This window comes from Sturnira hondurensis, unplaced genomic scaffold (genome assembly GCF_014824575.4).
Source record: "Sturnira hondurensis isolate 20B ecotype Veracruz unplaced genomic scaffold, ASM1482457v3 Scaffold0004136, whole genome shotgun sequence".
Lineage (NCBI taxonomy): Eukaryota > Metazoa > Chordata > Mammalia > Chiroptera > Phyllostomidae > Sturnira > Sturnira hondurensis.
The window spans coordinates 28,142,405-28,169,579 of NW_028076767.1; the positions used below are offsets into that span (position 1 = coordinate 28,142,405).

The 27,175-nt window shown below is 53.1% G+C and overlaps 2 protein-coding genes across 2 annotated transcripts in view; one reads left to right on the forward strand and one right to left on the reverse strand.

The window, feature by feature from the left end:
• Positions 1 to 13,671, forward strand: part of STK4 (serine/threonine kinase 4) — an 86,722-nt gene extending 73,051 nt beyond the window's left edge. Inside the window, exon 11 of the mRNA XM_037044140.1 lies at positions 12,036 to 13,671. Within this exon, the coding sequence (XP_036900035.1) occupies positions 12,036 to 12,194 (159 nt within the window). The 3' untranslated portion in view covers positions 12,195 to 13,671. The remainder of the gene's footprint in view (positions 1 to 12,035) is intronic.
• A 7,404-nt stretch (positions 13,672 to 21,075) lies between these two features.
• Positions 21,076 to 24,873, reverse strand: KCNS1 (potassium voltage-gated channel modifier subfamily S member 1). Its single transcript, XM_037044761.1, has 2 exons — positions 23,848 to 24,873; positions 21,076 to 21,558 (listed from the first exon to the last, which is right to left on the reverse strand). The coding sequence occupies exons 1-2, from the start codon at positions 24,871 to 24,873 to the stop codon at positions 21,076 to 21,078; spliced, it is 1,509 nt and encodes a 502-aa protein (XP_036900656.1).
• Between the last annotated feature and the right edge of the window lie 2,302 nt (positions 24,874 to 27,175).

The window sequence follows — 27,175 nt, forward strand, 5'->3', positions numbered from 1 at the left end:
AACCACATGGTGCATTAGAAGTTTAATACAAGGAGTAACTATCTGGGACAAAGCGTAACGAAGAGGGAGGGAAACTGTGGTTCCCTGGGGCTGGGGGAGCCCACCCAGCGAAGGACGAACTGCCAGGGAGGGGTTCTGACTCTCTGGAAAAGGGAGCCCCTGGCATTGCAGAGGAGTCTGACCAAACCAGAGATGGCCCAGAATCATGGGGCGAGCCACAGGCTGCCCATCAGAGTGCAAGCGAGAAGCAGGCCGTCAGCAGCCAGAGGTGTGGGTGTGCACTGGGGACCCGGGCACCAGGGGCGTCAGGAAGCCTCCAGAGCCTGCAGGCTATGCGGGGGCTCTGGGGTCTGTGTTGACAGGGCTTGCCAGAGGTTGTGGCCAGCCCAGGGTTACAGGGAGACCACATTCTGAGCCCTGCTGGGACAGTTCCGCCAACTGTCCTCACACCCTCACTGCCGCCCCCATGCCGGGCACTTGGGAGAGCCTCCCCCTCCCTGCCCTGTCCCTCGGCCCCTCTGCTGAGGTAGATGTTAGCTTAACATCACGCACACTTTAAGGACACGCTGAAAGGGGTTCTGTGGTTTATTGTAGAGCACGTGTAGGAGGCTGCCTTTGGAGCAAAGAGACAGTGAATTGGTAACTGATATACTCTCCTGGCTTTTTTAAAGAACTACTATGAACTCAAAAGCACCAATAACAGTATGCTTGTGCTATTAATCAGACAGTTCAAGAGGGGAAAAGGGTTTAAGAAAATGAGAACTTGCGAGGAATATGTTTATTAACAAATAGAAACATCATGTTAATGACGAAAGATACCTTCCCACTGTATATTGTCACACACATCGTGATTTTATCACTGTTCTCTCTGTCCGTCATTGTAGATTCCACACTGTATGTCAAACTCCAAATTGGAGACAGTTTCTTTCTGCATGATGCCAGCTCCTTACAGAAAATATTTAGGATACAAATTTTAAGAAGTTTTGTACCAGAGAAGCTAAGTGTTTTTAACCCTGAGCTTAAATGATGAGCTTATTGCAAGTAATATGGTAGTCATCCTTTCAGAACCAAAAAACTCGGAGTGTGGTCTCTGCGAAGAATTTTTTCTGCTGCGAACTTACACACATTTGAAAAGTATTACCATGTCCTTAATTAAATCACATTTGTTGTTCATACCAATTAAACATTTGTTGAGAAGAATAAAGGACTGTCCCAAAGTATATGGAATGTATACGTATTAATACTTTTGCAGAATAGGAATACTATTATTAGACTATGTTAAGTCAGAAAAATTTTAAAGATTATAAAATTTCTTCTTGGGCAGTAGTGTGCTTTTGGCAGAATTGAGCATCAGTCTCTCTCTCTCTCTCACACACACACACACACACACACACCCCTTATCTATACCCGATTTATGTTTTTCACAAGACTCGATAGCCACTGCAGAAAAAGTCTGACATGCCTTGCAGATAGAACTTGTCTGCTTTTGTTTCAGGATTCTTTTTTCAAAAAGGCGATTGAGGGAGCTTGGGCAGAGGGGTGTTCAGGTGGCAGATCCCTGACCCATCATTATGTCGGCAGTCCCAGCAATAGGGCTGACTTACAGAGGTTTTTATATCCCTTCCAGAGATTGAACGTGGTTCACTTACAAGTTTTCCCAGTTAAAAAAAAAGCCCAAATTGTAAAAATTCAGGCCTGCAAAATAGCTTACTCAGAGAACTTTATTTGCATTTTTAACTAGTTTTCTGTACACATTTTGTTCTTTTAGTGTATTTAAATTGGATCCTGTGTAGTCAGAAGATGCCTTTCAAGACCCCTTCTATTAAGTGGGATCGGTGTGCATTTTAGCTTTCAGATTTGCTTGGGATTCTTTGGGCTTCTTCTCTTTGGTGAGATAAGAGGGGAAAGCCTGGCCTTCGTGTTATCTCGGAAATTTCCAGCCCGAGGACCTGTGCAGAGGCACAACTTGCGGGGATCCTCCGCGATCAGCCAGCTCCTTTCCTGAATTATTAAGCCACGCCGAGACAGCAGCTCGGTACAGCTGGCGTGTGGGCACATCTATCTTCTGAAAGATTAATGTCGCTGCCGGAGTGGCGATGCTTTTGACGTCACCCTTCAGTGCTTTCAGGTGTCAGGAGCATTGCATTCTGTTCCCGTGCGTTGCCTTCTGTACACGCTCGGTCATTCTGGGGCGTTGACTTGCCCTAAGCTGTGTGTCTGCTCACTCTCTGAAAGTTCTCCTCTCACCGTTTGGCTTCCTGAAGTGTGAAATTTATAAACCAGTGTAGAGCGATCCTTACAATAGAATTGTTCTTAAAAAGCAATCGTGAGCAACTGTGACTAGAGAGAGCTTTATGTCCCCTTTTCCTTGTGACTTGACTGCGACCGTGGCCCTGGAGGAGTATTCGTTCTGACTTTGGCATGCATGGGTCAGTTTGGGCTAATTGACGCAGCCTTATTTAATGAATTTATAGTACACTCTTAGGCTTATTTATCAATCAGAGATTTCCAGAGCTTCTTGAAAGCCCATTGTCTTACTAATAACTGAGGGAACCCAGTAAAAGGTCATTTTCAAGTACGGACGTAAAGCTTTAGGATATATTTCTTTATTAAATATTTATTGAGAACTCTTTTCTGTTGGCCTGACTCTGAAAATATATTAGACATCGTTCCCACTCTTAAATAGCTCCCACTTTATGAAAGGGAAAGGTAGGGAGAAAGAGGGGCTGGGACTCGAGTTGGGCAGGTGTGGTGGGTGTTCCCTAAGCCAGAGACAGAGAGAATCCTGTTCACAGAAGCTTGGAGAGTGGGCAGTGTAGCGGCTCCTAAAGGCATTTTGAGTAGCTGTATTAACGTCAGCAAATGAACTCATAAGTCCTTTCACTCACAGGGTGGGGTAAAATTAGGTTTATAGTTGTTCATATGGAAATTAATACAATCGTTAATTAATAATAGTAAAACAAGAATATATTCTGTGTTTTGCATACTCACAACTGTAAACCTACTTTTGCCCCACCCAGTATTTAACCAAATTTGGTTAGTTTACTGTATCTCAAGTATAATAATTATTTGAAATAAATTTGTGTTTCATTTTTAAAAATTCATAATGCAGATGTTTCCCAAGTTAAAGTGAGCGTCCATTCTTTGTACTATAAATGTATAGACAGGCCCTGGCCGGGTGGCCCAGCCAGTTGGAGCATCGTCCTGTACTCCAAAAGATTGCAGTCTGATCCCCTACCCGGGCACCTGCTGTGTTGCAGGTTCGATCCCCTGTCAGGGCATGTACGGGAGGCAACCGATGGATGTTTCTCTTTCTCTCCTCCCTGCCTCCCTCCCTCTCTGTCTAAAATCAGTAACATATCTTTGGGTGGAGATTCTTTTTAAATGTACAAAAAAGGTAAGATCTTTCTCTCCGAAACCGACCACAGAGGTACTTCCTTCTCTCGGCTCCTGCAGCACACGCTGGCCTGGTATGACGTCGGCTCTGTAGCCGGATGTGCTAAGGGCTCGCATCTAATTCAGCCGCCCACACCTACTGGCTGTAGGACCAGGAGCAAATGTCTATCCCTAAGCCTCGGTTGGTTCCCACCTCTGTGAGATGGGGTGAGACTACTCATTTTATACACTGTCCTGAGGACCACCTGAGATAATGCATGCAAAGTGGTGAGTGCAGCGCCTCACGCTGGTGAGCCACAAGAATTTTTAAAGCACAGGACACCTGACTGGTCACGAGCACTGGCCTCTTTTCCCTTCAGTTGTCACACACACACACACAAAAAAGGGCAACAGTGGCCATTCCATGTGAATGCATCAAAACTGTACCTGCTTTTGCAGTGCCATGGAATTTTAGTAATTAGTTTGTGTGCGCCGTGTGATGAGAGGGTGGACATCGCTGGCCCAGCACATAGTTAAAGGCAGCCGTCATTACCGTTCGCAATCGGTAATGCCAGGCTGTGGCTTATTCCCATGACTTATCTGCCTCATTTATCTCCACTTCCAGTGTGAAGGGATCCTGCCATAGACTTTTCTCCCGCACACACCCTTCCTTAACTACACCCCTGTCATCCCTCCTCCTGCCCCATCTGGCCGAGCACACGTGTCTGACACAGAAAAGCTACTCCCTTCGCCTTTGTAATTAAATACTCAATGCTAGATAGTAGCATTGCAGTGCCTCATGGGAACCATCGGTCTCTCTGGTGTGGGTGTGGGTGTGAGTTCCTTGTGGGTTCCGGCTGTGCAGAGTCAGTCATGCGGGTAGGAAAAACCTGGGCTGGGTCGGAACTTGATCACTTTTGACCAAAGGCTCCAATAAAACTCTCAGAACAGAAACAAAACAATAACAAAAAGCGGGTGCACCGTGACATTCCAGGTTGTGAGAGTTTACGCCAGAGCAGAGGCGGAGCGAATTCTAAGCGTGCAGAAGTACTGATTCAAAAATGAATTTTGTCCATGTACACTTGAGAATTATTTTCAGTAAATCACAAATAAGTAACAGTATGTAAGTAATATACTTTCGATTATAGTAAAACTTCTCTGTTTAAAGAAGAAACCTTTTGCTTGTTATCTTTTTTGTTTATGCCATTTCTCAAATCATGTCCTTTGCACACACCCACACGCACTCTGTGTGTGGAGCCCGTGCTGGGCGGAGGCTGTCTGGAGTCAGTCCTCAGGGTGGTGGCTGCCAGGCAGCTGACCCCCGCCAGAGCCCTGGTGCTGGTATCACCAGGCCTGCTTGGAGACGCATTTCCTTGTTTCACCCAGGCTTAAGGTCTGCGTTTCATTCCTGGCTTCTTGGTACATATTTTATGTACGTGCAGCCTTGTCTTCTCTGTTCAGAATTTTGATAAACAATTCCGTATATTGCTTTGAAATCATCATAAAATGAAATGGAAGTCATCTTTAATGGATATAGTTTTACAACTTTTCTTCCTTATTGGAGAAGCATTAGGAAGATTTTATAAGGTCCTGGTAGAAGCAAAATTTGCATGACCCTAGTTTGAATCAGAGGAAATCGCTCATTAAAAGTCTCCCAAGGTTCATTTAAGGAGCAACATCTTTTGAAACCGAAGGGTCTGGCGCTTACTTCACCTACACAAGTTGTGATTTGTCAGCTTCCTTGTATTTCTGCTTGATTATATCCTCACTCATCTGCTCCGGGATGACTGCGTCACCTGGGAAGCGTATCCTACTAGTCACCTCCCCCCGGTCTAGAATCCACTCCTAGACAGAGACGGGAAAGGGTAAGTGTCTTTGGTGAAACTGAATCAGTGCCCTAAATGCCTTTAGACCGACCTTCGTACGTTTTCTCTGTTGTGCTTTTGCTAACTTTCAGGGCTGGTGTTGAAAGTATGAAATGGCATGTTGATGGCTTCATTCAACTTTTTAGCTTCTGTCAAGCTTCCTTGTCATCTTGCTAAATTCCAGAGGTGTGTTCTTTTCTAATTCTTGGCCTCAATAAAATATCACCTGTGACAGGGCATCACCCTGACTCACCTGTCCGGAAGGGATGGTGTGTTTGAGAAACCCTGTTTGTGACGTTGGATGCAGCATTGTAGGGGCTTGAGTACAGCCCACATAGAACTGAAGCTTGTCCTTGAAGCCTTGGCAAGCCTCTCTTTGATGGCTTTTATGGGGCATCTCATGACACCGTTTGCACCATAGACTTCAGGGGTGAGAGCACCTGACATGAGGACCAGCCCTGTTGGTTCCCAGGAGCCTGTGACCAAGGCCGGTGATGCGCTGCTACGAATTCCTTCGTGTTTCCTTCAGCTTGACTTCGCTGATTCATGATGGGCTAATTGTCAATGTAATTTCTGTGAATTATCGCTTGTGATGAAATACAGCTGGAGCTTCTCACTAGTTCCCTGGGCCAGTTGAGCAACCAGCGGTGTATCAACATTGGTACGGTGCAATTCATAATTTCGCAGTTGCAAAGCCACGTGAGAAGAAATCAGTTCCCATCAGCCTTCTGTGTTCGTAGTAATGCTGGAATCAGAGCATCTCGCGTGGCCTGGCCCCGAGGAAACAAGCCGACTCATCTGACCGGGGGTTTCCCACACGGTTCACTGGAGACCCCTCCATGTGTATGTCGTGCGTCCTGCACGGTGGCGCTCACCAAGCTCAGGTCACACAGCAACAGCGCTACTACTTCTGTCAGGAGTGTCCTCCATCTTCCAGAAAGGGATTTAAGGAGGCAGCCCTCACTCACCACTGTCGTTCTGGTGAACTCCCGACACTGTGAGGTACACTTTCCCCATGCCTCCAGGCCTCACAGCTTCCCTTGTGGGATAAACGCTGTTGTCCTGCACCAAAAAATGGGGGAAGTGAGGTACAGCGGGTGTCTTACCCAAGGGCATCCAGCCCCCAAGGGCAGAGCTCCCAAGGAAGCCAGGTCCATCTGACTCAAAGGCACTGCCCTTGCCCTTAACCCTGCCTTCCTCTCCAGCAGGCGCTGCCTTCTGTTTTCACGTAGCCCAATGGCGTTCCCGGCCTCGTGGAGCTGCTGGCCAAGTTGGTTGATTAGATCGAGTCGGGTTGGTTAACGCTGAGCGGAGTGGCCGCACCTGAGCTCCGTGCTGCGCACGCGCTCGGGGCTGGTGTTCTCACGGGAGGAAATGCAGCGAGGTGGGCAGCGCCCCATCCCTGGTTCACAGACCAGGAGACCCAGTCCCAGGGGGCCACGCAGTTTGTCTGAAGTCAGCCTCATTGCCCAGTGGTGGCATTTTCAAATGGGAGGGCCATCAAATGTCATTCATGCCAGCTAAATTCATTATCCTTCCAGTCTCCCCACGTTCATCACTGACGGCCCCCTCCCAGAAACACTCCCAGTGGCAGTTAACAGTCTCTTCCTATTCTTTGCTGTTGCCCTTTGGGGGAATTCCTGGCCCTTTCTTACCCTCACTGACCTCATCCGTAGAAGGGGGACAGTAATGGAACCTCCCTTACAAACGGGCTAAATGAAACCGTGCAGACAACATGCATAGCTCCACACTGAACACACAGCGTGTGCTCACGTGATAACATACTTCTGCCATGGTGACGTGTAGAATCGGCAATGAGACAGCATGGTGTCCTGCTGAAACTGAGGGAGGCTGACTCGGATTGAGGAAACGCCTCCTGCAGACGGAGCTCCCTTCCAGAGACCACACTGTGTACGAGAAGTCTCGTCTGCACGCACGCCGCTGCCCGCACTGGCCCAGACTCCGGGCAGACGTCCTCCGACAGGGTCAAAGGCAGGGGGGAGTGGGGCCTGGGTGCTCGCCAGACGGCAGTGAGTGATGCGACCTCACAACTTCAGTGCCTTCCGCCACACTCAGAGCCCACCCCTCTCCGTTTCCCCAGTGCCCGGGGAATTCTAAATAACCGAGGACCAGCCTTATTTTCCCTTCTCTATCCTTCAGTGGCTCTCCCTCGAAGAGCGCCGGAAGTCCCTGGGCTCCGTGTGCAATCTTCAGCCCAGCCTGCCCCCCCCCCCCCCCAAGCAGCAAGCCTGCAGCCGGGGCTTGGCATTCATTTCGTCTTGTCCAGGAGGGCCGTGTCTTATCCCTTGGATTCTCTCATTCCTTCCGAAATGTGTTTCTTGCAGAAGTTCTTTTGGGTCAGGAAAAGTAAAATAAAATGCCCTTGGACATGACATGCCCTTTTTGGCTGACTAAGCCCAGATTGGAGACCTGCTTCTTACCGCTCAGTATCAAACATTGTCATGAAGGAGCAGAGATTGCTTTCGACTTCAGAAGAAGGCTGAGGGGAAGACAAGCTCCTTGAGGGCAGAAGTCCCTTCTCGTTCCTCGGCGAGTCCTCCCAGCCCCTCACCCCGGGCCCAGTCGCACACGGTGATGCTCGGGGGAAACTGCGGCCGAGATGTCTGTGGCCGACTTCACTGCAGGCTGGGAACACAGGGCGCTTTTCTGCTCCGTCACCAGGGTTACGCTCAGCGTAGTGAACACGACAAAGTCAGTGCCTCCGTGGGGCTTTCGTTCTGGGAAGAGAGACGAGTACAAGGGAAATAAATGGGGGTGATGACAAGGTGCTGTGACTGGTCTGAAGGACATTAACTAGTGGCTGAGAGAGAGGGTGATGAGGAGGAGGCGGCCTTTCCAGATCTGACGGCCAGAGAACTGGACACCTGAGGGACGAGGAGAATGGGGATGGCCATCCAGGAGAAGGGTCATTTCCCCTGAGGCCAGAAAAAGCGTGGCCTGCTTGAGGATCTAAACTGAACTGTGGTGAGGGTCTGAGTAAGGGGCAGGAGGGCGGAGATAATGAAGTGGGAGGGGCAGGAGGGCGGAGATAATGAAGTGGGAGGGGCCGGGGGGCCAGGGTGTGGGCCTTCCTGGCCCTGATGGGCTGTTGGGTTTTATTCTAAGCCTAGTAGGAAACAAGGGTGAAGTGTTTAATCCCTTTCTGTATTTTTAACCATGTTTGTTGCTATGAGAGAGTGGGGGCCTGAATGGAGGAGTTGGGGGTGGGTTACACTCGAATTTCAGAGATCAGATTGAAGGTGAACTTGGGCAGGTGGGTTGGGAGGGAAGGGGAAGACCTGGCGATGACCTGAGCATCCTGTGGGAAGACTGGGGCGTAAGGGAAGAGGCCGGGGATGAGGAAGGGGCGGGACTCCAGAGCTTCACTGCAGAAGTGTTGAGGGGCAGAGTTACGTGGGATTGGCGGGCTGGCCATCGGGGACTGAGCCACCCAGTGGGATCTGATCCGGACGTGTGAGCCGAGTTCGGAGAACTCCGGTCTAGAGACATAACTGTGGGAGTCACAGCACAGGGGGACGATGAAATCCTAGGGGATGACGTACTAAATGGTGGCTTTTCCTTTAACTTGTGACAACATTCAAACTGCCTACACGACCAGTCTGAGCATTTGCTCCTCTGGGGTGCTGCCGGCTGTGGCGAAGCGGTAGAACCACAGCCATTTTACTGCGAGACGGCCCCTGGGCACTTATTTATGGCTCCCACGGCCAGGAGGTGAAACGCTATATACTTGGCGCCAAAGAACCTTTCTCTGAGCTTGTTTTCAGAAAAATCCATATCTGGATGCTGTGACCGAGTCATTAGCAATGACCGGCTGGCTGTTTCTAATAGGTCAGGTGTAACTTAAGCCGCAAAGGAGCTTGTTGTGGTCCCGTGTTCGCATCAAGGGCAAAAAAAGCCGCATAGAAATGGGAAACCTAGAGGAAGCTTTCTACCAGAGACAAGCCAGTTACTTTGTTAGAATTTCGCTACCAGGAAAACAGGAAGGAAGATGCAGAATCGTGCCTATCAAGCCTGAGGGTTTATCACACCGCTGGATGGCTTCCTTACCCGCAAAGTGCTGAGCCCCGCTGTGCCTCGCCCTCCCCACCCCCAGTCTGATCAGTAGCTCTGGGTCGGGGGCTCGGGAGCCTGTATTCTCACCAAGTGACTGGTGCAGGTGACCCATGATGTCACTTCGAGAGACATCGAGTCTAACAGGACCTTTGCGGGTCGTCTGGGCAGCGTCTTGTAAATGGGGAGACGGGCATACGGAGCAGGGGCTGCCCTTGAGTTGCAGAGTAAGCTGCAAAGCCAGCACAGTTCTGCTCACTCGCATTTCTTCGTTTTGCAGCCGACTGTGCGTGCTCACGATGGATAAAAAGCAAGTGTCCCCTGAATTCCCAGCTCCTCCCTTCACTGTGTTGTTTCTTACTTGGCTGAAGCGTGTATCGCCTTCTGCTGTACAGGAATTGACTGTGCTGCAGTCTGTCTGTCTGTCTGTCTGTCTTGCCTCACTGAAACGTTAGCTTCGCAAGGGCACTGGTTTTTGCGTTTGTTGTTTTCACTGAGAAAAACCACTCTGCCTTCCTTCAGAGGGGGCAAGTGAGTGTGTAGGGCTACAGTGGCCTCCCTGGAAAGGGGTCAGGGGCCTGTCACCACAGGAATGGCCCTCCAGGTACCCTGTGTGCCTTGGACAGTGCCTGGCCCATAGGAGGTATTCAGGGAATATTTGATAAAGAGACGGGTGGATGAAAAGTACTTTGTTGAACTGTTCGTGGGCCGTGTGGGAAAGTGCCAACCCTTAGTCTAGAATGTTGCAGCCCAAAATAATGGGGGATCTTTTCTTTTTCCTTTGTTTGATTCTGGTGAGATCAGAGGTTATAGGCACAGCTTGTTTGTGGGAGATGAAGAGAGACTTTTTAATAATGTAATACTCACAATACTATTAGTAATAGCAGCATTGAGAACAGCTGCCATTTCCGGAATCCTTACCATCGGCCACGCAGGTGCTCTGCAAAGTGCCGAGCTAAGAACGTCGTCACACCCTGAACTCATCCAGTCCTCACGGCAGCCCCAGGGTGGAGGAGCTGGTATCGTCTGTTCTCCGGAGGGGATACTGAGGCTCGAAGAGGGGGTCCACCGTGACCCAGCCACTAGAGGTTCAGGATCTGCAATCCAAAGGGTGAAGCCTTCACATCACACGCAGTGTGAGGGTTGGGGTGGTCTCCGGAGGAGTTGAAAAAGCTGAAGACTAGGCGAGCATCACTTTTTGAGGTGTCCTGGGCCAAGAACACCAGCCTCCTAGATGGTATAAAAGTGCAGCTGGAAAGGAAGGTGCCTTTTCCAGCCCAACTTCCCAGCATGTCCCCACGCTCCCGAGTCTTTCCATCCTCACATTACAAAGAGCCTTTGGTCTTAAACTGTTAGGCTTTTTCTCACTGCCCAGACCGCCTCCCTGGAGTGGGCCAAGGGACATTCCTGTGGTGACAGGTCACTGAACCATTTCTGGGGAGGCCACCATAGCCCTCCACACTCATTCACACCCACCCTCTGCAGGAAGGGGCACAGAAAGAGGCTCCTTCACCCACCTTCCTGCACCACCTCCCTGCCGGGGCCCTAGGAAGGGGTGAGGGAAGTGACGATTCTATAAATCTCTGCTAAGACTGAGTGAGCCTTTTGAGTTCCTGAAACCGGGACCTATTAAAGGGTTGTGAGCTCACAGAATGGCTTGCCACCTGTCGTGGATAGTACTGCTTTCATTCCCACCCTGCTGGCCCGGCCTGGCCTTGCTTGGATTCAGTGGAGACTCCCTGTACTTGGCAGGCACAGGTCGATCGCGGTGCGGCCTGGGCTGCAGCGAAGGGAGGGGGTTGCCACAGGCAAGGCCATCTTTACTCCTGGTGCCCCAGGCCCTGTGCTGACAGCCCCGCGGGCCTGCTCTCACTCAGTTCTGATAACACAGCTGCAGAGACACTGCCACCCCACTTCTGTAGATGGGGAAGGCCTGGGGGTCGGCCACCCACCTGAGGGGGGGGCACTTGCAGGGGCCGGAGCCGTGCGTGTTTTCTGCGGCCTGAGTTGGCTGTAAAGCCTGCGCTTTAGGTGAGCAGCTCCTTCTGCGGTGCTGGTTAAGGGTGTGGACTCCGGGTTTGAATCAACTCTGCCCCTGAGTAGCCGTGAGACACCGGCAAGTTGCTTGCCCACTCTCTTCGTGCCCGCTCTCTTCATGGGCTTGTTCATCTGTAACGGGGGAAATGACATACTTGAATCATTTCTCCAACCCCCCCCCACCCCCCAGTTGTGTCTGTATTCCTGTAACACTGTGTAGATAATCCATAGAAAGTGTTCGGAGTCAGGCCTGGCACCTGAGGATCCCCAGTGAACATCGCAGTGACGAGTCTGGCAGAGGTGGGGAGAGCGTCAGATGCCCCTCTCTTGGGCAGACGAGCACTAGGAGGCGGCCATTGTTTTGCTCACATCAAGTCACTGCTCCTTCCATGCCTGCCAGTGAGCTGGAAGGGAGGGGAGATGAGAGTGAGAGTCGTTAAGTTCCTGGTGGAGGCCCTATCCGGCAAAGAGATCAGAACTCCGCCCTCTTACAGAGATCCATTGCCTCAGAAAAGCTTGGTGCCATCATTTGAATGAACTGTCACTTTCCAACCATTGCCACCCCAAACTTGCTGTGACAGGGTGTCCTCCTCCTCTCTCACGCCCCCGGGGCGCCTGTGAAGCTTTCCTGCCCTTCAGCCACTGATCCAGGCTCTGCTGTGACCACACTTTCCACTTCTCTTCTAGCTTAAGAGCTGGACGGTGGAGGACCTTCGGAAGAGGCTCTTGGCCCTCGACCCCATGATGGAGCAGGAGATCGAAGAGATCCGGCAGAAGTACCAGTCCAAGCGGCAGCCCATCCTGGACGCCATTGAGGCCAAGAAGCGGCGGCAGCAGAACTTCTGAGCAGGGCCAGGCTGGGAGGGCCCCACATCCTCCGGTGAGCGCGGGAACCGTGGCCACGCGAGCTCGCTGGCCGCCACTTCTGCGCCCTCGTCTCCCCACAGCACCTTTGTGAACTCAGGGACGTGCGCCAGAGGGACCAGCCGCCTCGGGGCGTGGGTCTGACTTGGGCAGCTGAACCACTCACTGCAAAGGACTCGCGTTGGCGCTTTTACACTCCGAGTTTTGAACCTCAGGAACAGAGGCTCCTGGTCGAGTGACAGCTGGGACAGTTTTACATGGTCTGTTGTGCGTCTTCTCCCAATAGCTTTCAATCGTTCTTTCTGGAAGACTTTTTAGAAAACTATAAATATGCCTATGTATAAATTATCGCTAGATTCCCCACTCAGCGTGGTGGCATCTCTGTACAGGTACAGTTTTCAACAGTTTGCCTCTTTTCTGTAAGATTACGGTACTGTGGGACCCGAGGGCAGGGTCACCGGGCGCCCTCAGGGTCGCTCGCCTCCCAGGAACCAGCCTCACCCTTTGGTAGGGCTGCATTTAAAAATGAGGTTCAGGCCAGTTTTCCCCCCAGTTTCAGGCTCGTGCGAGTCACCACCACCACCCCACGCCCGGCTTTGGGAGCTGGAGGTGACATCCCAGGGAGAGCCTCGGGGGTCGTGTTGACGTTTTGAGTCCCAGGAGAAGCCTGGCGCCCTCGTTGCAAATCGGCCTTTGCGGTTTCAGCGCCTTTCGTCCACCTTCTCTCTCCCAACTGCCCAGAGCCACAGCACAAATACTGCCCAGTGCCTTAGAGGGGACAAGACCCACCCAACGAGGGGACAGGCCTACCAGGAACCCTCAGCAAACATGGGGTTGGATTCAGCCCACAAAAGGGAGAGGGGGTTCCAGGTTCTCGCTGTTCCTGTGAAGGTCACACACATGGCATTTTGCGCCACATTCCTTGCGGGGTAGAGGGCATTGACTGTGTGATCTGCATTCAAATATGTGACTTTTATTCTTTTAATTTTTACAGCTAGTGAATGGGGCCTGGAAAAGATAACAAATGTCAGACTAAGATTTGTTCCAAAGGAGCCTCAGTCCAGACACATGGAATGCCAGAGCTGGAAGGGACCCTAGAAGTCATTTGATGGAGGCTAGAGGTTGGGGGGGGGACGGACAAGTGACAGGGCCAAAGTCTCAAAGCAAGGTGACATAGAAGCTAGGACTCACCCTGAGCTCCTCACCTGGTTCGCTGCCCATGCAGCCCCTTCTCCAAGGGAAGAATCCTGTATCTGTTTGGGTTCAGTTGTTCAGGGAAGCCTGCCATGGGAACAGGCTCTTGCTTTGTCGCTTCGGTGGGTGAGACTATGACGAGGTCCCAGGGGAGCCAGCTTGTCTCAAGTGAGCCATTCCGTGGCCTCTGGACCATCTGCTGGGCGGCAGCCAGGCCTCATGCAGGCAGGTTTAGGGCCAAAAGCAGAGCAGAGGGCTCGCAAAAGGACAGCACTGAACCCTTCTGCAGCATTGGCTCAGGCCACCTGTCATTTAGTCACACAGCAAAGAGGAGATGCTTGGGAAAGGCAAATGTGTGTTTATTTTCAAATACCTCTTCCTTTCAGGTAGGGGGCTAGGCCTGGGCTGCACCTAAGGGTACTGCAGTTTGACTCCATAATTGCTTCTGCTTCCCAAACCTGGGAATCAATGGAAAGGCAGGGAATGTTCTTCTGTGGCCAGATTCTATTCTCTGCAATTAAAGCGTTTTAAAAAATGCAAGAGGCAGCTGTCGGTCTGCAGGGCATGGCCAGCGAAGCAGCTCCGAGGCAAACACAGAGAAGAGAGGACCGTGGGAGGTCCCCACCGGAGTGGCGAGTGGCAGCTAGCGCCTGCTCACCGCCTGCAGTTTGCTGGGCACAGGGCTCCGGAGGCTCCTGCCGTCCGCCCCCAACCCCACGGCATCTCTGCGAGTCAAGTGCTTCGTCTCCATTTCTTAGATGAAGAAGCAGGTTCAGAGACGGGCAGTGTTCTTGCCCAAGCAGCACAGCTAGTAAGTGGGAGGATGAGGGTGCGTAGTGTCCCTCTATGGGACCAGTATTTACAGGAAAGTCTGTTTAGGATGAAGTGCCCACCCCTCCTCACACAGGCTCAATAACTCGTCCTGGGCATTTTTCAGTAGGGAGACAGCTGAATTAGTTGTCAGGCGTGGCAGCCAAGCAAGTTTGAAAAACCAGGTCATGGAGCAGGCTCCCCTGACCCCTGCACGTGTGTGCGCGCGCACACACACACACCCACCTGCTGTGCTAATGAACAGTCCTGCCTCAGTCTCTTTCCTTTTGAAAAAGGACTTCGCACTTGCCCAACAGGAAGGCATCTTGTCCCGTCCTAAACTAGATTAAGTGAAAAGAAGGTTTCCGTTTCTCTGCATAAATATTCCGGGATTTCGATCTGGGGTTGATTTTGTTTCAGGCGTGGGCACACCCGACACGCCGACCCAGTGGGGCCTGTGGCTTTCCAGTCTGGCCGGACAGGGTCCTTTACCAGAAACCAAGTTCTTTCAGCTCAGTTCCACTTCCTGACAAGGCGTGTTTGTTTCCTACTGACAGGGAGGCAGAGGGGCAACCCTTGGCCAAGTTCTTCCTCGAATACGAAATTCAAGGTGGATCCGTTGTCTCTCACTGAGCCCTAGGGGTCGCTGCTGAGCGTCTGTGACCCAAGCCTCCAGGGAACTCCCAGCCCCTTCCTAGTTCTCTCCTTCTGACAAACAGGGACCCACAGCTAATCGTGTCTTTAAAACATGTTGAATTATCTAAGAATATGTTAATGGTTTCCTCATCCGTAATTTTAAAGTACATTTTTCTTTTCCTTTCTCCATCGTCCCCTTTCCCAACCATGGGTTTGGTGGATGAGTGTTTGGCTGGCCAGGTAGACAGGCAGGCCGACTCTGCTCTGAAGCGGCTTAAGAAATACAGCCTTCACTTCTTGAGACTATATGCTCCCATCCAGGTACCATTTATGTAGCACCTAGCATTTAAAACTCAATAGCCCTTACCAGTATCAGGAATGAGAGAGGTCCTGATAGATCCTACAGATATTAAAAGGCTCAAATCATGAACAACTTTATGCTAATAAATTCAACAGTGTAGATGAAATGGACAAAGTAATTGAAAGATACAAAGTACTACATTCAAGAAGAAACAGATCATCTGAATTGCCCTGTATCTTGGAACGTAATAACTCTGGGAGATAGGCGTATCCTTGTCCTCTTTGACAGAAAAGGAAACTGAGGCTTGGGGAGCCCAAGTCCGTTGCTCAAGGTGGTGACGGACCTGGAATATGGCAGAGCCAGGACCCAGAGTCAGTTCTGCCTCTGACTCCAGTGCCCCCGCTGGCCTACCACGTGGCCTCCAAAGATCCCAGCTCCTCCTCCAGCAGGAAGTCCATCCTGCTGCCCGCAGGGTCCGGCCCCAGCCTTCCTCGGGCGCCAAGTCTCTGTTTCCACCAGGATCGTGTTTGTCGTCTTTGGGACCCAGGTTCTTAACTTGTGTTTGGGGGGGGAACTTCTTCCACCAGCTTGCACTGAGACCAACTTGGAAAAAAATGCTGTTGCAGATGTACAACTTCAAAATGTGAATTTTTTAGCTTTACCTTTTTGTAACAAAAACTAATATAACACTGGCTTAAGTGCTGACTTGAAATGCTGTTTTATAGGGTTTGGATGTACATAATTGCGAAGTCAGCAGTTTGTATATGGACGAGACATTGCTTCCTTCATTGCCCTCCCCCCGTTTTTTTTTTTATTTGAGATGCTTCCTAGGTGCCTTTATGTTGGAATTGTTTCCCTCCTTCCTTCTTCCTAGGCCTTGTCACCTTTGTTTTAAATAAAGTGTCTTTCAGACCACAGACTCTTTTTTTTAAAAAATGAGACCCTCCATCTGTAGCCTAAATAATGGTGTCGGGAACCGTCATCATGACAGTGACTGTGTGTCGAGTTTATTCTGGAATCCAAAGCCAGGGGAGCGGTAGCAGGATGGGGAGGAAACTTCCATTAGGCACCCGCCTTGCACCAGGTACCGAGTTAGTCGGCACGGGTGTAAAGACGAACGAGACACAGTCCTTGCAGACCAGTTGGGGAGTCTGTCAGACACACACGGACCACACTGGAGAGACACTGACTGTGGTGGGAGGAAGTGCTCTGCCTGCGGACACAGGAGGGGGTGGTGGTCAGTTCTGCCGGGGCGTCCTGGGAGCTTTTCTGGAGCTTCTGCCACAGTCCAGTTTTGAGGAGCTGAGGCTGTGGGATAGAGCGCTTCACTTCTGACTGCCCAGGACAACATCAAGGGAAAGGCGACAAAGCCAGCCCAAGACGACTCGGGTGCAGGACGCAACAGAGGGCCCTTCCATGACCAAGGAGAAAGGACCACAGGGGAAAGGACCCAAAGGTTTCTGCAGACAGGGACGCTGGACTGAATCTGTTTGGTGTCTCCTTCCTGCAAATACCTCTACCTGCGGCCTCAGTGAACTCAGAACACTTGACCCTGGCTTTGAGGGAAGTCTAGGCCAAGAGTGCTGGGTGGAGGGGCTCCCTGATATCCGAGGAGAGGAAGAAGGCAGAGGTGTTGGTTGGCATCTGACCCTCAGAACTTAAGTGGGAACGGCCACTGTAGTATTCAGCGGGCTCTGTGTGAGGCAAGACCTCAGGCTAGAGGACCCTAAAAAGTTTAGTTGGAAGTAATCACTCAAGCCTTACGTGATTTGTACAGCCAACAAAACATAAGAGACAAAAGAAAGCAAAACAAAACCCAAAAGCATTCTCTAAAGCAAACAAACAAACAAACAAACAGAAGTCCTGACCTAAGCCACCATGGCAGGTGCAGAGCATCACTGAACACCTGGCCTTGAGTTTGGTCATTGAGCTAAAGCCCTTTGGATGAAACACACGCTGCTTGCCCTTGAGGAAGGACGGCTGTACTGCTGCTACACGCACGTAATGTGAGCATTTCCACCTTCTCCAAGAGGACCGGTGGCCACAGACCAGGGCAGCTCGGTGCTAAGACTCCAGTCTCGGGGAACCTGGGATGTGCCCTTGGAGCCAATACCAGTTTCTTGTGTCCGAGAGGACACTGTAGGTTCACTGATCATGTGAAAAATAGTGTTTTGACCTCTTCCCATGTCACTGGGGATCTGTGTCAGGAAGACTCTGGTTCCCTGACACATCACAGACAGCAGACTGATCTACTGCACTGGTGAGATCACATGATCATCTTCTCACTCTGGGAACACTTGTAAAACTGTGTGTGCAACAGGAAGGTGTGCCAGGCAGCCAAGAGCTGGAATGTAGTGGAAATCTCCTATCTTTGCCTGTTGACTTCTCTCCCCTTTGTTTTGGTGACATCACGTGGCCTTTTCTTTGGGTGACAACCTTCCTTCCATCCCACGTGATGTTGTAGATGTTAAGCCAGGGCCCCGGTCTCCCATCCCCACCAAGGGACAGAATATGATACAAGCTTGGCAAACCAACCCTGTCTCCTGGGATCAGGACTGTGAGCAGAATGACCCAGGGAAGGAAGGGGATCGGAGGAGGGTCATCTGGACGGCAGTGTCCTGCACGGAGGGTTCATGGGTCCCGCACTGTGGCCTGTAGGGGCTCTCCTCATCCCCGTATCTCCTGGGGCCTGGACGTCCGGCTTTGGCTCTGCCTGGGTGAACCTCAACCCTCTTCTATAGCGGGCTGACTGGTGGTCCCCAAGACACACATCCACGTCCCCATCTCTGGAACCCGTGTATGTTCCCCTATTTGGGAAAAAGGTCTTTGGGCAGACGTGGTTAAGGATCTGGAGATGAGACCATCTTGGCTTATCTGACTGGGTCTTAAATACCATCACAGGTCTCCTTGTGAGAGAGAGGCCACTGGGAGATGGGACACCCAGAGGACACAGTGCTGGGATGGCAGAGGCAGCGTTAGGAGTGATGCAGCCCCAAGCCGAGCCACGCCGCAGCCACCGGAAGCTAGAAGAGGCGAGGGGAGCGTTCTCCCCGAGGGTCCCGGCGAGAGTGTGCCCCGGGGACACCTTGATTTTGGATTTCTGACCTCCAAAATGATGAGAGAATAATTCTGTTGTTTTAAGCCATCAACTTGGTGGTCATTTGTTATGGCAGCCACAGGAAATACTACGCCTACTGATACTAACATGCCTTCCGATACATCCTTTTTTTTCTTAAGGTTGCTATTGCTTGGGGCCAAAGAACCCTAGTTGTAACTGTTATCACCTCAGTGATTGAGGCTAATGAATGACCCTTTTTGACCAACTTAGCTCCAGCTGGATTCCTGTCACTTGCAGCCTGTGCCAAACCTAAGATCGCAGACAATGGGGATCGTGGGACACTCCGCCCTCCCCAGTCACCCAGAAAACACGCCAGGCAGCCAGCTCCATACACAGAAACAGGTCCCTGGGCCCGGCCTCTTTATTTGCAGGACAGTTTTCACTGACACACGGGAAAGGGAAGGAGTTGCTGCTTTTATGCCAGGAGGACCACACGCACAACCTCATGATAGGCTCGGCCCAGACCATTCTCCCCTGAGCTTCCCCGCTCCAGCCTTAGGGACTCGTCCATGGGGTCAGGAAGCCTGGAAGCTCACTGGCTCCTTGGTGTGTTCAGCAAGACCGCTAGGGTGGTGCATGCAGCCCTCCTGGTCTCGGGGCCCTGAACCGGGCAGAGCTGGGCTTGAATGTTAGTAGGTGAGCCTGCAGGAGGGCCAGGACGTGTGTGTGGTCATTCATGAGCGGCTCCTTGGCTTCACTCCAGGCTCTGCTGACCTGAAGATACGAGTCCTTCTACATCCCAGGCCCCGTGCATGACAGGCCACCTCCGCACGTGCCATTCACTCTGGAACACACCGCTTTCCTGGAGCCGCCACTGGCAATCACTGTTTATCATATGACGGCGGGTTAATCGGCCCCTGCTCAGGAGTCTTCTCTGAACTTCTCGGTCAACAGTCCCTGCTGCATCACACACCCTTGCACTTCTTGAATTTAGTAGAGCTTACTCTTGCATATTTAGTGCTTTAGTGGATTAAAACCTACCTCCCGCCCAGTCTGTAAGCTTCAAGACATGAATATATATTTTGCTTGGCATTCCATCTCTTGAATCCAGTAAGATGTCAATAAATCACAGGCCAGGTGGGTAAAGTAAACCTCAGCGGCGGAGCTAACACAGGAGTGACTGTGTGTCATGGCGGTGGGCAGGGAGGGCGCACAGTGGGGAGCCAGAGAGTGCACGCCTCACCTGAAGGCATTCACATTTTTTAAATATACTAAAAATACTGTTTGGCTCGATAAAACCTGTCTGCAGGCCACACGTGAAGGCCCCTTTCCGGTGGCTACTTGCTGAGTGAGTGAGTGAAGAATCTACAAGGAAATCATTGTAAAAGCCTCAAAAGAGCGAGGAGGAAGGTGGGGCAGGACTGAAAGGACCCCTCTTTTCGTCGGGTCTGCATCCTCCTCTGGGCAAGGTCCCCCTCTGGCCCCTTCCTTCCTCTTCCTCCCCAGTGCTCAGCACGCAGTAGTCGTGCAAATTGCTCGATCCACTGAGCGTTCACTACCTACTCCGCACCAAGTCCGGGCTCCACCGGGCACGGCCCGCCGTCTGGAAGCTCAGTGCGGGGGGGCAGACAGAGCCAGGCAATGAGAGTGCAGTGCTGGCTGTTCTGGCAACAGTGTGAAAGGGCTAAGGGAGCCCTTTGCCTCCCAATTTTATTGCAAGTGGAGAGGGTTCAGTAGGCAGGGATATGAGACATGCCCCCAGCAAGGACAAGGGGGCTGGAGCTTGCCAAAAGGAACAGGAGCCTCAAGCATTTGCCTGGGTGGTAACTGGAGGTACGGCCGGAGGTCTGCAGGGAGGGCAGATGGGAACCGCCACGGCTGGAGTGTGGGGATGGGTGTCCACGCCGGGCAGCTCCTTGCCACCAACACTCTGAGCCAAGCTGGCTTGGAATCAGTGCCTCCCCCATCCCACTGGGTTTCCACTTCCCTCTGGGCCCAGACTGGGACCATCTAACAGGTGGGCTGAAACCCAGCCACGGGGCAGGGACTTGCCTGCCTCACACATCAGGTTCTAGCATAGCTGGGTCTGCACTCCAGGCCTCAGGCCAGCCCGGGAAGGAAGCTTCAGCTAGTGCTGCGTACATCTTGCACATCGTCCAAGAAGACGGCTCCCTCTTCCTCCCAGCCCTCTCATCTTAGAGAGCTGACTCCTTGTGGAAGCTCCTGGAAAGGACCGAAGCTGAGGTCTAGGGCTCCTACATCTGAGTCCCGTCTGGTCCCTTTCCTAGCTCTGACAGAGGGCTCTAACTCTATGGATCAGCTCTGGGGATCCATGAACCCACTAGAACTCCATGCAAACTGCCTGAGGGTGGAAGACAGAGGGTGGAAGAAACATTGTTTCAACAGACAAAAGGGTGAATTCTGAACTTGACTTCACTACTAGCTGTGTAACATTTGGGCAACTCATTGCACCTCCCTGAGCCTCAGTTTCCTCATCTGCGAAATGGGGATAATTCTCATCCTCCAATACATGGCCAAATGTGACCTAGCTGATAGATAGCAGGCGTTCTGGAATGCTTAGCACCCTTCTGACTTCCTCCCTGTGGCTCGTGCTGCTTCCCAGATGGCTTGGAGGTTTGTTTATGAAGGTCTCTGGGTCGCTCTCCAGGCTCACAGAATCTAGGGTAATGCCGTCCTGCCCTGAGCCTTTGGAGGAAAGGACCCAGCCTCTGAGTGTCACTTCTCGGACCAGGGTGAGTGACCCTGAGCGGGCATGCTACCATGGAGAACTTCAGCAGGGAACGGCTCTCTGCTCTGTTGTAGCTACCCGCAGAGGTGTGGGAAGCAGGTGTGAAGCCCTGGTTTTAATCAACCTGAGAGTTTGGAGGCCCACTGGGAACCTGGGCCTCCAGGTCTGTAGACCTTCCCTCCTGGGAGGTCTCCCGGGAGGTCTCACGAGACGTCTCCAGAGACCCCTCCGACACCCCATCAATGCTGCTCAGCAAGTCTTCAAACTCCTGGTGGCCGCTGTTGCGCACGGCAGCTTCCAGAGCCTTCTGGCGCCGGTAGAAGTGAGAGAACTTGTTGAAGATGATGGTGATGGGGAGCGCTACCACCAGGATGCCCCCCAGGATGCAGCCCGAGGCTGCCAGCTTGCCAGCCACCGTCACCGGCACCACGTCCCCGTAGCCCACAGTGGTCATGCTCACCGTGCCCCACCACCAGCAGGCAGGGATGGTATCAAAACCCGAGTCCTCCTCCTTCTCTGCAGTGTAGGCCACACCGGAGAACACTGACACCCCCACGGCCAGATACAGCAGTAAGATGCCCACCTCTCGGTAGCTGTGCTGGAAGAGAATGGAGGAAGCTGAGTCAGAGCTGGCATTGGGCATGTGGGGAAACTGAGGCCTGCAGAGTAGAAAGGACAGGTCCAAAGTCACAGAGCAAAGGAGAGCTGGTGCCAGGAACCAGCTCCGCTGACTTCAAACTAAGGTCTTTCGACTACAAGAAGAAGCCAAACTCCCTGGCACTGAACACAGGCCTCATCTCCAGGGCCCCAGGCGTCTGCTAAGCCACATTTGCTTCTTTTAATGTGGGTGGCCAGTGGCACCAGCCAGTTAATGAAAAGCTTGTGATTTTTGCACGGCTGCAGAATCAGGAGAGCCACAGTTTATATTCTACAATATCAAAGTGTTGGTTTCGTTTTCTTTTGACTGGTTCATCACATTTCTGATGAGGGCAAAAAATATTTTCTGCCTCCCAAGGAAGCTGGGAGGAGATGTGTGTTCCCTAGACAGCTCCCTGAACGCACTTGCCTCTGGGTGTGTATATTTGCTCCACCCCTGAGGCCAAGCCCTAGGGCAGTCTTCTCAAACAGGGCAATTCCGTCCCCTCCTCCCGCAAGGGCACGTATGGCAGCATCCGCTGGGAGAGGTGCGCTGCCAGCGTCCAGTGGGTAGAGGCCAAGGACACTGCAAAGTTCCCTACAAGGCACAGGCCAATTCCCACAACAAAGCATGACGTGGCCCCAAATGTTAGCTGAGGCTGAGAACTCCTCTTCTAGAGCTGAGACTCCCAAACTGTAATCTGCAGAGGATTCCTGTAGAAATCTGCTTAAAAGGTGGAACTCAGTTGAGGAACTCTGGCATAGGGCCAGGGATTCTGCAATTCTAGCAAGCTTCCAGCTACCGAGAAAGCTGCTAGTAGTCAGGGGCTTCACTTTAAGTAGCACGGCTCTCATCTGGAGTCTTACATCTGTGTCTCGGGCCCAGGAAACCTCCACCAATACTCTTCTCCCTCCTTGCAGAAAGGGCTGGCAGCGCTGGGCCCCGGCTCCTTGCACAGTGGAGGCAAGGCCGAGTTCCAGGACTGAGGGATCATCCCCGGAGAGGTGCTGAGTTCAGGGTGTATGGCCAATGGAATTCTCTGTACCTGCCTGAAGCCCCAGCATTCTGCCCAGGTCACCCTGCCTGCACTCAGCATCCTGGCTGCCCTGCTGTGAGGGCACGCACAGGGCTTTACATGCCTTACGGGGGGGAAAAATCTATCAGCACCTTCTCGGGACCCCTAGCACTGTCACACGGGGCTTACGGAGAAAGGACATGAGGTGCCGGAGTCGGGCACAGCTGGGTCCTTCTCTATGCCCTGCCCCTGACTCATGGAGGAACCTCTGACAAGTCCTGTCACCTCTTGGGGCCTCAGTTTCCACCTCTGCAAAGTCACGATAATAATGCTTGCCCCTGATTAAACCCCATTCCCCTTGGGATGAGCCCAAAACCCTGGGCCAAGAGTTCATGGCCCTGCCATACTCTGTCCCACTCACGTCTTCAACCTCATCAACCGACATCCCCTCTGTCCATGCCCCCTCCCATCATTTATCCTGTTCCCTCTTCCAGCCTTTGTCCAAAATGTCCGCATGCCCTCCACCCCAAAGCAGGCTAATTTCACCCACTGGAGGGTGAGCTCCCCAGGGCAGCGATTCACCCCCCAGTGCAGGGCCTGGCTCAGGGAGGGCGCTCAGTAAACTGCAACCCAGCCTCGGGTTCTTCACCTACAGAAACGGAATAAACAACCGCATCCTCCTGAAGAAGTTACCCTGAGGGTGAAATCGATAATGGATGTGGAAACGGCACAGAATTACACTCCGTAAGCAAGCATTAGCTCCGGGGCTATTACTAGACCTAGCCCATAACGTGTCGGCTAGCCCAGGACCTAGCCCACGATACCCGTGCCCCTGATAACGTCAGCAGAGGCTTAGTGGGGAAGCCAGGTAGCGTCCTGCTTTGCATATTTTGGTGCTATGTATTATTTGATATTTGATAGATAGATTAAAGATGACCTTTTTCTTTCTTTCTTTCTTTTTTTTTTTTTTGAAAAGGAAGACCAGAAAGCTCTGTCTCTGGGTTCTCCCCTGGGACACAGAGATGACCGGAAGCTCTTCCTCACTGGGCTGTTGGGAAGGTCAAACTGGCTGGGAAACGTACACCTGTTACCTAGCCTTGCGTCTGGTACAAAGGATGCCGTTTCAGTTTCACTGCGCGTCTGGACGCAGCAGGCTTGTGAGTCCACCTGCAAACCTGCCCCACGGTTACACCTGCCTCCCCCTTCACCCCCCAGCCCGGCCTCAGAGGCCCTACCTTGAGCGTGGCGCCCAGTGAGCGCAACCCCGTGGAGTGGCGCGCCAACTTGAGCACTCGAAAGATGCGCATGAGACGAAACACCTGCACCACCTTGCCCAGGTCGCCGAGGTCCTCGCCGCCCGCACCTCCTTGGTGGCCGAGCGCGGCACCAGCCACCAGCGTGAGATAGAAAGGCAGCACGGACACAATGTCGATGAGGTTAAGCGGATGGCAGAAGAAGTTGCGCGTGCTGGGCGCCAGCAGGAGGCGCGACGACACCTCGAAGCTGAACCAGGCGATGCAGAAGTACTCCAGGCGCCTCAGCACCGGGTCGTCGCGAACCTCTTCTGGGTTGCGACCCGCGGCCACCGCGGCCACGGCGGCTGCCGCTTCCCGGGCCTGATACTCGGGCAGGCTGTGGATGCACATGGCGGCGATAGAGGCTAGCACCACGCCGATGGAGACGCAGCTGAACAGCTTGCTGGGCAGCGAGTAGCCCGGATTCTCCATGGTGAGCCAGAGACGGCGGCGCAGGCGGCCGCAACGCGCGGCGCCATAGCGCGCCAGCTCGCGCTGCACGTCGGAGATCTCGCCCGGGCTCGGGTCCACGCTGCTCGGCGCGTCGCTGTCTTCGTCCCAGGCGCGCGGCCGCGCCACGCGCCGCTCCAGGTAGCGCGCGCGGCAGCACGTGGCCAGCGCGCTCTCCCCCAGGCCCCAGTAGTCGGCCTCTTGGCCAAAGGCGAAGACGCACAGCTCGTCGAGCACGTGCAGGTGGCCGGTACGGTAGAAGTGCAGCAGCCCCAGGAAAAAGCCCGGGTGCCGGTCGAAGTAGAACTCCCGCGCCGCCGCGTCGTAATCATCGCACAGGCGCCGAGCCTGCTCCTCCGACGCCGCGGCCTGCAGGCGGCCCAACCGGGTGCCCGGGAAGCGCGCCAGGGCGCGCGCGCTGAGCCGCCGTCGCACGCCGCCCACGTTCACGCGCAGAGCCTCGTCGCTTCGCCGCCAGGGGACCCTGGCTCCGCGCCCAGGGGACTCGCTCACCATGGTTGCCGCGCACCGGCCTAAGGACACGAGAGGAGTCTGCTGAGGGGGGGGTCCCAGGACCTCTCTTCTGAAAAGATCATCAAATTCCCTGCCCCATTCACCAGGCAGGGGTGTGAGATGCTCAGTGTGAAGTGCCTCGTGTGCAGTGGGCGCGCAGTGGGTGTCAGGTGCCCCCGTGACTGAAGAGCCAGGTTTGGATTTGACCAGCCTTCGCCTCGCAACTGGGCTTTGCGAAAGTCAAACCGTTGAACTTTCCTACCCTCGTTAAACAAGCCGAGCTCTAGCGCTCTATGAAAACTGGAGAACTATGAAAGCGGTTGAATGGCAGGATGTCCTGGCTCCTGACTGGGGGGAGGGAGGGGCGCTCACATAGGGAGGCGCTCATGTCTCCCTTTCCCAGACAAACCTGGATTTTTGAAGCCCGGAGGTCTACTGTGGGGTCTTGCACGCGAGCACTCTGAACCTCAGTTTCTTCCTCAGCAACATGGGGGTAGTGAGTGCCGACCCCCTAGGGCTGTGCTGTTCCCAAAGGGTGTTCCCTGTGCCCGCAGCGTCAGCACCACCTGGAGATCACCTGGAAGTTTGTCGAAATGCAAATTCTCAGCCCACTCTAGACTTGCCGAATCAGAATCTCTGGGGATGGGGACCAGCAGCCGTCTATTAACAAGCTCGGACGGTGATTCTGACTCACAGTCCAGCGTGACAACCATTGGCTTACACTACTTAAAGGGTCTGTAGGTTTGAACTTGGGCTTTCTTGGGTGACTGGAGGCAAGTCACGTCACCTCCCTAAGCTTCTGTCAAATGGAGATAAAAATACCCACCTCCCACTGTGAGGGAAAAGGTGAGATGAACCAGTGTCTTTATGGAGCCTGGCGCTCGGAAGATGGTTTAGTCAATGGTCCACCTGTTTCAGTCTCCTGGGGTCAGGCAAGCCTTCGTTTGTCTCCCCATAGGTGCACCTGGTGCCTTGAGGAAGATGCTTTCCTCCATGCTAGTTTCTTGCACAATGCAGACTGCAGCACCTGGCCCCCAGAAGGCTGGAGGCGTGAGGGAGGGTAAGGGAGTGCTCGGCCTTCGTGCATGCCAAGGAGAGCTTAGACCTGCCACTGCCTCTGTCTCTAAGCTCTGCTGGAACTGAGGGTCAGGACTCACCTCCTTACCTCAGGAACGTCATCAGCACTGTGGGTTCAGTGATGCCTGCTTTCCAGGGCGGACAGGGATCGAGTGTGCGTCAGGCAGCTGGCCCATTGCCTGGCCAGGAGCGGGCAGGGTGCCCTTCACTTACCCTGGGCTTGGCCTTAAGCTAGTCGGGATTTTGTCCTTAGTTCTGTTCCTTGTGTGACTGAAGGCCAGTCTCCTCCTGCTCTGGACCTTAGTTTGCTTACCTGTAGAATGGGGATAATAACACTTCAGTGGTTACTGTGAGGATGTGTGCATCACCCCTGAAACACAGTAGGTGCTGGATAAATGTTAATCCCTGGCACATTTCTCTGGTCAGAGCTGGCTTCCAGTTCTGAGCCTGCCTCTTACTGCTGACCTGGAGCAGACCCTCTCTGAGCATCAGTCCCCCCATCCGTAAAGTGGGGGACACTGTCCTCCCCCTGAGCGCTATGAGGATGGCACCAGGCAGGGTGTTTATCAGCAGCACAGTTCCTGGCACCTGAGCTGTGCCGGATAAGGACGTGCACGCCGCAGCTGCATCCCGCCCTCCGCCTCAACTTGGAGTCAGAAAATGAAGTCTCTCATCCAGATCCATCACCCACGAGCTGCCCCTCTGGGAGCAGACCCTTTTCTCTTCCTGGAACTCACCTTCCTGCGTTGTGGAATAGGACAATTAATTCAACAAACCTCCCCTGACAAGAATCTGAATACCGGTAAGAAAGACTAAGTGATGTCCTCAAAATTACCCAGCTTGTCCATGGCGCAGGCAAAGCGGGAAACTGGGTTTTGTGAGTCTCCAAACTCTTTCCACGCTCGTTCTGATCGCCTGCTGTGTGCCAGTCGCTTCCCTGGGCTCTGCGCACTCTTCGGTGGTTTGAATCCCTACCCCAGCCCCGCCGGGAGGTTTGCTAACCCATTTGACAGATAAATGAACAGGACCGGCCCCAAGGGCGGCCATCCCACCCTGCTCCCGCCTTGGGGGTCTCAAGGAGAGAGCGCCACCGGGAGGAAGCAGGCAGCCCCGCCTCCGCCTCGCCAGCCCCCGCCCCTCCCCGGACCACGCCCCTCCCCGAGGGAGACCCCTTACCTGTGGCCCAGCGCGTCTGTCCCCGAGGCTGGGGAGCCACTGGCCCCGGCGG

Excerpts from the sequence above, each read along its gene's own strand:
- KCNS1 (XM_037044761.1), bottom strand. The coding sequence starts at position 24,873 with ATGGTGAGCGAGTCCCCTGGGCGCGGAGCCAGGGTCCCCTGGCGGCGA. Across the intron at positions 21,559-23,847 it reads CACTGGGCGCCACGCTCAAG|CACAGCTACCGAGAGGTGGG; the intron begins GTAGGGCCTCTG and ends ATTCTCTTCCAG.